Below are 8,384 nucleotides of genomic sequence, written 5' to 3'. Positions count from 1 at the left end.
AAAGAAAAGAAAAAAGTAAGAAGTAATAATAACAATGTTTTAAAATTAAAATTTGTAAAGTTTGTGCTAAATAGGTGACAATGCAGTGATAACCTGATACGTTGGCCAGTTTAAAAGATCATCTGTGTACAGACTGAAGCAGATTTCCATGGCAGTGGTCAACTAAAGAGTTGAGGTAAACTGCTGATTTATTGATATTGATAGCTGCTGGCAGGAACAGACAGAGCTATGTTTATTTGAGCACTGGGACATGGTTAAGGTAAACGAATATGACATTATGGCACCAAACACATTATTCAGTGTAGTAAGAGAATAGGTTCAAATGTACGTAAAAAAAAAAAAAAAAAATCCTACTCATCACAATTGTAATTTTGAAGTTCTACCCTTTTTCTTTTTTTTTTTTAGCAATAAATACATTTCTTTTTAGAAAACTTTGTCCTATCGCCATCATGTGGTACATTCAGGATATTACAGACAATCTAAAAACAACCATTTACTCGTTTTCTTTTTATTTGTCAAAATAGCATCTGTACCAAGATGTTAAATGGCTCTTAAGGCATCTGCATGAACAAGGACCCATGCAGAGGTTATGAAAAGCATTTAAGTTACAAATTTGGCTCTTTACGCATTTCATATTTTAAACCTGTCAAATAATTCCACTTTTTTAACATAATAATCTTATAGCAATATGACAATATGATCATTAAATATATTCACACAGAGCAACACAAACACAAAAACACCAACTAAGGATTAAGATAGCGACTAACCCGTCTCATAAATCACAATGTAAACAAAATCCCTTTAAGGGTTCAATGTAACTGGTTAAATAATTCAAAACATCTAGGGAATGCAAGGCCCACGGTTAAACTACAATTGCTCAGTGACACTCATGCCTTCTAGACAGAAGACTACACGGGGATCCTGTGAAGACATGGGGAGTGGGAATCATTAACAATAATCAATCAGTCATGCCTGTCTGTGGAGAGTTCATTTAGGTCCTTGAGACCTGCTGAGGACCAGCAGGACATACAGAGGAGGGCTCAAAAGGAGAACAGGGACAACAGGAAAAAAAGTAGAGCATGTTCCCCTTTAGCGTCCGCACCAGCAGATGTTTTATTCGGTCACCAGGACCTGAAAGGTGACTCGACCGAGAAACTTGTCGCGCTCGTCGTTGTTCTTGAGGTTGGAGCCCTCTACCTTGCACTCTACAATCAGCTCAGAGTTGTAGTCTTCCTTCTTAAGCAACAGCTTTACAGCAACCAGAGGCTGAACATAGCCTTCCTATAGATGACCAGAGACAGAGAAACTGAGGTAATCATGTGCATATCACTATATACACTTAAATTAAGATCTAATACCATATTATTGTACTATATAGTATATAGTATCCTTCATTGGATTCTCTTTGACTGCAGAAGATTTGATGATAGATGATGATATATTTATTTAAAACAAAAAAAAATTTGCTTCACAAGACATTAGTTGATGGACTGTGTCATGTGGATTATTGTGATGTTTTTAACAGTTGTTTGTGCTCTCATTTTTATAGCAACCATTCACTACAGAGGATCTATGGTAAGCAAGTAATGTCATGCTAAATTAATTCAAATCTGTTCAGATAAATAATCAAACCCATCTACATCAGTTATAGCCCGAGTGAGTCAAATTTCAATATATTTATTTATTTTGGTGAGCTATTCCTTTAAGTTTGCGATGAGCTCTTTACTTACATGTGTTTTTTTCCCATAGTAGGGAAAGTACATCCTATCAATAGTTCCCTCATGAGGAAAGTACTGCATCTGGAGAGGTTTGTCACCCTGAAGAGGAAGCAGAAAATACCATCAGACAACTGAAGACAACAGACTGTGACCGGTTGAGAGTGGATGATGGCGTTTCATGTAGTTCTAACAATTGATATAAATCATCCATGACATACACAGTGGCTGCAGTGTAAAAATACATTTGGATGCAGTGCATAATACAGTACATCCCAGCAAGAGACAGAAAAAGCAGACTGCTGCTTTGGAGAAAACAAGCACTAGAAGTCATGCTGTTGCTTTGCCATGCTAAATTAATTACTATTTGTTCAATAGCCATCTTTCTTGATCAAAAGTATCTGAAATGATTCAGATGGTAACCACTGTGAGAATGGAAAGTGGGTTCTGATTAGGAATGCTGCATGAGATTTCAGTGCCATATCAACCAATATTACAGATTTTTTATGTTAATTTGTATTGATTGTGGTTGGATATTTAGGCCCAATCCAAATTCTACTCCTTAGCCCTTTCCCTTGGTGTCTCGATTCTCATTTGGTTGGAGGGGTAGGGGTAAGGGGAAGGGCCAGATAGCCCTTCAAACTAAGATTTTTCGGGACCATACTTCATACGAAGGGGTATGAATTATCCAGGCAACATGGCTGCTACAGCGAACAAAAAGATGCATAAATGTAAGCTTTTTTTGGCATAAATAAAGATTTTAACGAAAAGTTATCATTTGTTTTATGTTACATTCAATTGTGAGTTCATATTAATGGTCATTTTACTCAAAGAAATGTCTGAAAAAAAAAAATCGCCAGTGGGATAACTGCCCTAGACATTGATGGGGGTTAATCCCCTCAATAATTAGAAATCGCTAAACCATTTTCTCAAATATTGCCTATTCGAGAGAGAAGAGAGAGAGAGAGAGAGAGAGAGAGAGAGAGAGAGAGAGAGAGAGAGAGAAATGGAAGTTGTGTGTATTTGCGTCTCTGCGTTTATCTTTTTAGAGTGAGTTCACTTAAAAACAGCGATTGTATCCTCTCGTCGCTGGAAAATATAATGTAGCGATTCAGTATTTAAACTGTGTTTAATAAAAGTCGTGGGGCAGCGTTGAAAAGTTTATTTTCTTCTGGATGTGTGAGCTGCGTGATTTCAGATATGTGTGTGTGTGTGTGTGTGTGTGTGTCATTAAGCAGCTCATTAATACAGAACGATAGTTAAAGGCTCTAATACACACCAGCACACCAGTATATGTGTGTGTATTGTGAGAGCTAGACGACGAATGATGACATTTGACGCCATAGTAGTGGTGTCCCAATCCTTAGGGGAATATTTTCTCCCCTACCCCTTGACACTCTGTAGGCGGAAGGGGTAGGCAGAGGGGAAGGGGTATAAAATAGAATTGGGATTGGGCCTTAATTGTGCAGCTCTCTAATGTGTACTTTGCTGTCATCTAATGCTTACTTGAAGTCAATCGATAAAACACTAATCATTTAATAACACTGTAATGTCATCTTTAGCAAATCTAAAATTGACTATCCATTTTTCACACTGCGCTTAATAATGTTGCCTAAATTCATAATGATTGATGAGTTACATTTAGTTAATATTAAATATATATTGGGGTGCATCCCTAATTCCGGCAATAAATTCTTCAAAATAATTGTATGTTGTGGCTTGCAGAAAATTTGAGGTAATGAATGATAAAGCATATAAGAGACATGCTCAATCACACTAGAAGCAAACGAGAGACTAGGATCATGAGTGAGACCAGACATACAGTGATCTTACCCATCACTTTACAAAGGAGTTCAACTGGCAGAATGCAATTGAGACATGAGAGATAAAGAAAAAAGGGAGGGAGAAAAGAAAAAAAAAACACTCTTGAGAGAGGATGGACTAACATTTAGAAATCCAAGCAGGAAACACAACAACATTTAATTCAAATCTTAAAGCTGAAATCCATAAGAAAAGTGCAGAATCACTGGCAATTACAAACACCCAACAGGTTCTGCTCCTACAGTGACCTTTACAATGGCCAAAACAAAGATGATAACAGAATGTGGTTAAGTAGGAGGGAATTATTGGAGAATACTTAGCAGGAAGGTCATCTGCAGGCCAAGCATGGACCCTAATTGTGATTACTCTGAGAAACAGCCAGCGTGGGATCTTAATCTCTTAAAGTTGTGTTGAGGCATGTCTGCTTTTTTTTGTTTTTTATTTAGTTTCTAAATTTCTCTTACAAATTGCAGCTTTGAACCACGCACACAAAAGGAAAACACCACAAATACAAAGATATAAATTATATATGATTTTTATATAGCTCACAGTATCTTTATAACAAGATCGTAAATCATTCTTTAATTGTAATCCATATGAAACGGGTCTAGAATTGTCACCTTTGATGTGCAGTTGATGTATGGATCTCCAGCTGGCTTAAGACCAATGATCTGAGGGTTAAGAATATCACAATATCAGCTTGATTCACCCTCAGTCAGTCAGTAAGTCGAAATGAATACCCAGACATTTTTACTCTTGAAGAAAATAGTTTGATTATGCATAATTCACTTTGAATTACATGCTGTTGTATACACAAAATACAGTAGTATTGTGAAATATCACAATTAACTATTTAGTATTTTAATATATGTTTTAAAACGCAATTTATTCCTGCGGTGGCAAAGTTGCATTTTCAACAGCCATTAATCTAATATTAAATTTCACATGATCCTTCTGAAATCATTCTAGTATGCTGATTTGGTGCTAAATAAACACTTATTATTATTATTATTATTATTATTATTATTATGATGATCAATGGTGAAAAACAGTTGTGCTGCCTAATATTGTTTTTATGGAAATCATGATACAAATTTTAAGGTTTCTTTAATGAACAGAAACTTCGAAAGAACGGCATTTATTTGAAATAGAAACACATCTGTAACATAAATATCTTGTTCAGTTCTGATTAATTGAATGCCTTTTGAAAAAAAATTATATATATTTAAAAAAAATCATACTGACCCTAAACTTTTGAACAGTAGTGAATGTGAAGTTACTCACCCTATTCATCTTGACAATAACACACGGCTGTCCTTTAGCATAGCCATAGGTGGTGTCCTCCATCCCAGAGCAATGCTGGAGTAAACTCCTCCTGAACTGACACACCTTCTTCTGAGGTTCCTCATCCTGCTCAGAGTACTGACCCGCCATACACAAGTCATTTTTGGCTTGTTCCGAGTCATTATACCCTGGAAACAGACAATAGAGAAACTATAAATATATGCATCCAGATGATAAAGTATTAAAAAAAGACAGTGAGGCAAAGTGTAGGGCACTTACGATGCAGAAACAATTCTAGATGCTGGACATACTGGTCATATTGAAGAGGTTCTGATCTGTTAAAAACTATATTCAAAGAGTTTGGTCTGATAGCCAACCCTGCGAAAAAGAAAAAGGTTAGATACAATTATTTACACTGTTTAATTAATAATAACTCAATGTTTGCAAAACTAAAAAAAAGTACCTGGCGATGCAACCCGATCTCGATACTTTGGTGTGTCGTCATTCAGTGTCTGAAGCATCACCCACATAGTGAAGACAAACATGGCAACCAAGAAGCCGTAGAAGACCAAGTAAAAGAGGAGGATGAGACCTGAAACACAGTACTTTAGAAAATAATTTGTTGCTAGGCAGAAATAAATTAATCAGCCCTGCTAAAAAGGATAATATTTAAATCCTTCCATGCAACCAAGCACAACATTTTGCTCTGACACATGTGCATTACTATTTTATCCAATATATTCAGTCTGATTGGTCAATCGCAAGATTCAATCACAGATTATTATTTGTTTTTATTATTTAATTAAAACTACACTATGCAGCCTTTTAATTATAATAATAATTTAAAAAAGTTATCAATGAGATGGTACATAAATATGCATCTTCTAGACATTACCCAAGCATACTAAGAAAACACTTAAAATAAAGATCTATATTTCCAGCTGTCGGGAAGGCAATTGCGTACTGTCAGTCGTGTGTGACAGTGTCACGTCAGATTAGTTCCAAGAGCAAAGTAGTAGCAACTGTGGCGCGCGAGTGGAGCGAGTAAACGGACGATACATCATTCAAAACGGTAAACCTCCAAGGAGTCAACGGTTGTAAAAACAAAGTCTGTTATTTGTGTGTCGTGTGCACCGGTTCCACGAAACACATTAATCTGCACAGAAGAGCCGAACCGAATATATATATATATATATATATATATATATATATATATATATATATATATATATATATATATATATATATATATATATATATATATATATATATTCATTCACCGGTAGTAGAATACTGTTATGTTTCCATGCAGCAGTTGATCGGTGTCGCATGGAAAATAATCAGATGTGTCATTTGCGAAAACAGAATCCGTGCAGATTCCCCACAGGCCTGAAGACGTCACGGCGCTCAGCGACGACACTTTGATGTTACCGACCGCTACCATTCAGCTCTTTCTTCAAAACCAACAAAAAATGGGTTTCTAGACAATCGAGGTCGTCATTTTGCCTATGTGAAAACGATTAATTCTGCGAGCCTTTAATATTTTAGGCTGTTTTTTTACTGCAAAGACAGTCCGATGAATTAAAGATATAATGGGCTTTCAATAAGGAAGGACAAGAGAAGGTTAATAACACTAGCATTCTCTCACGTTAAGCAGTAAGCGCAGTTTCTCACAATATCGTTGTTTTAAGGACAATATTATGAAATCTGTGCACAAGCGTTTTTGGTTGCTAAATAATGTAAACAAAGACTTGTTTTGATAAATAACCCGTTACGTAGATTGAAAAACACACTAACGTTATCAGTCTAAAAAAATAAAAAATGTTGCCACTCAGCCAGTGTCTAATGATGTTAGCGTCTTACAGAGGCTGCTTTTCACGGCGAGAAAATAAATAAATAATTACCATAAGAACACGCGCAACATGGACGTAGTCATTTCGTTGCATTTTAAAACCTAAAAATAACACTTTAAAATGCATGACATTAAGGACTGCTGCCGCTTCTAATTTTAGTTAAATCCTCATATTGATTTCCAGATTTGAGATTTTTTCTCCATTTTTCACGAGATGATCTACTAAAACCTGGAGATGATGAGTGTTGAGCAACATATTTATCACTGTAGATCATTCAAAACACACAGACAAGAGAGGACACTAATTTGATGTCATCAATGAAAGAGTTGATGACATCAAGGTGTCGGAATGGGTCTTCTTTCATGCTTTAGATGCTTGAGGCTGAGTTTCTGCAACAAAATCCGCCTTATATGGTTATTTCTGTAAGCTGCACATTTCATCACTCGCATGAATGCTGTGAATAGAAAGCCCTTCATAGGTTTTGTGTCGACTCACCCCAATTGTTTGCAGTCCGTCCGAAGAATTCTCCAGTTCTTGGATTATAGATCACGTCTTTCCAGCTGCCCTCGGGCTCCTTGCCCTCCGCTGGTTCTTCGTTTTTTTTAGACATGCTGGTGCAAATGATGAGAGAGAGACTGTAAGTGTGATGTGACCTGGTCTGATGAGGCTGAACTCAGTGGGCTTATGCCCTAATGAAAGAGCGAAAAACCTCTGTCGTCTCCAAATATACTGCAACGCACCTGAGTCTATACTGGTCCCACAAACCGAACCGACAGCAGCACGTTATGCTGTGGGGGAGGGAACGAAGGGGGCAGCGGTATTGCGCATGCGTAAAGTGTGCAACCCTGAAATTGTTACAAATTGATTGTGAATTTTATACGAAGAATATGGGTTGCTTTTTTATCGTTTAAATTTACTACATTGTAAAGCTAAAAGGAACCTAAATTGAGCTAGGCATTAAACCTACAAATCTCGTTCATTTTAAAAACACTTTTACACACAAATGATAACTATCAAAAAGTACATATTTATTAGAAACGAGAAAACAGTCAAAAAGTAACCTACATTTAAGAAGAAATGCAGAAAAGTATTGCATTAACAGCTACAGAGTTTATAAATAAAGCACTGAACATTTGTTGAATATAACTTTTAAGATCAAATGTGACTTTTTTGGTAAATTTTATATATTGTATAAAAATATATATAAAAACATTATTATACAATAATTGTACAATTTGTTAAGTTCTTTACAAACTCTTCTGGCATGACAGAACACAAATAAACCACAACATTAACACTGATATTATAACATTTGTAACTGACGCAAGTGTGTGAAAGAATGTGAGCATGTGTATGAATGACAGAGTGTAAACGCCATTTCTACTAAACAAAACAAAACCTTTTTGTTTTTACAAATTATACAATTACAGTTTGTTTTATAGTCCATGAATACAGATCATGCATTACTGTCAATTTTCATGATCTCTTTAGCATAACTGATGTAGTCATGAAGGATCCCCATCAGCACAGCATGTGACGTACATCATCCAGGTCAGCGTCCTTTAAAGGTGCCATATGCAAAAATTTAGGTAAAAATATCCATAACATGACCTACACGCATCAAAAGAATGAGAAGAAATAAGGGCGATGATGTCATTAAAAAAAATGTCAAGTTATAGTGCTACAGAGATATCAACCTTAATTAGCA

At 35.9% G+C, this 8,384-nt stretch overlaps 1 protein-coding gene across 2 annotated transcripts; it reads right to left on the bottom strand.

Moving 5' to 3' along the window:
• Positions 1–492: 492 nt before the first annotated feature.
• Positions 493–7,532, bottom strand: LOC128026987 (sodium/potassium-transporting ATPase subunit beta-3). Of its 2 annotated transcripts, XM_052614313.1 has the most exons (7): positions 7,172–7,519; positions 5,287–5,415; positions 5,103–5,201; positions 4,824–5,011; positions 4,160–4,210; positions 1,734–1,820; positions 493–1,284 (listed from the first exon to the last, which is right to left on the bottom strand). In XM_052614313.1, the coding sequence occupies exons 1-7, from the start codon at positions 7,284–7,286 to the stop codon at positions 1,117–1,119; spliced, it is 837 nt and encodes a 278-aa protein (XP_052470273.1). In that variant the 5' UTR covers positions 7,287–7,519; the 3' UTR covers positions 493–1,116. The 2 variants fall into 2 exon arrangements, with proteins under 2 accessions (XP_052470273.1, XP_052470279.1); XM_052614319.1 differs by lacking the exon at positions 4,160–4,210 and having other exon boundaries at positions 7,172–7,532.
• Between the last annotated feature and the right edge of the window lie 852 nt (positions 7,533–8,384).

This window comes from Carassius gibelio, chromosome A2, assembly GCF_023724105.1.
Source record: "Carassius gibelio isolate Cgi1373 ecotype wild population from Czech Republic chromosome A2, carGib1.2-hapl.c, whole genome shotgun sequence".
Lineage (NCBI taxonomy): Eukaryota > Metazoa > Chordata > Actinopteri > Cypriniformes > Cyprinidae > Carassius > Carassius gibelio.
The sequence above is the reverse complement of the archived record's forward strand: the minus strand, read 5'-3'. Positions and strand labels throughout refer to the sequence as shown.

What these genes read in the sequence shown, in the direction of transcription:
- LOC128026987 (XM_052614313.1), bottom strand. Translation starts at nt 7,286, where the DNA reads ATGTCTAAAAAAAACGAAGAACCAGCGGAGGGCAAGGAGCCCGAGGGC. An exon ending in TCTAGAATTGTTTCTGCATC is followed by an intron (nt 5,012 to 5,102) that starts GTAAGTGCCCTA and finishes GTCTGTTTCCAG; the next exon opens with GGTATAATGACTCGGAACAA. An exon ending in ACTATGGGAAAAAAACACAT is followed by an intron (nt 1,285 to 1,733) that starts GTAAGTAAAGAG and finishes GGTCATCTATAG; the next exon opens with GAAGGCTATGTTCAGCCTCT.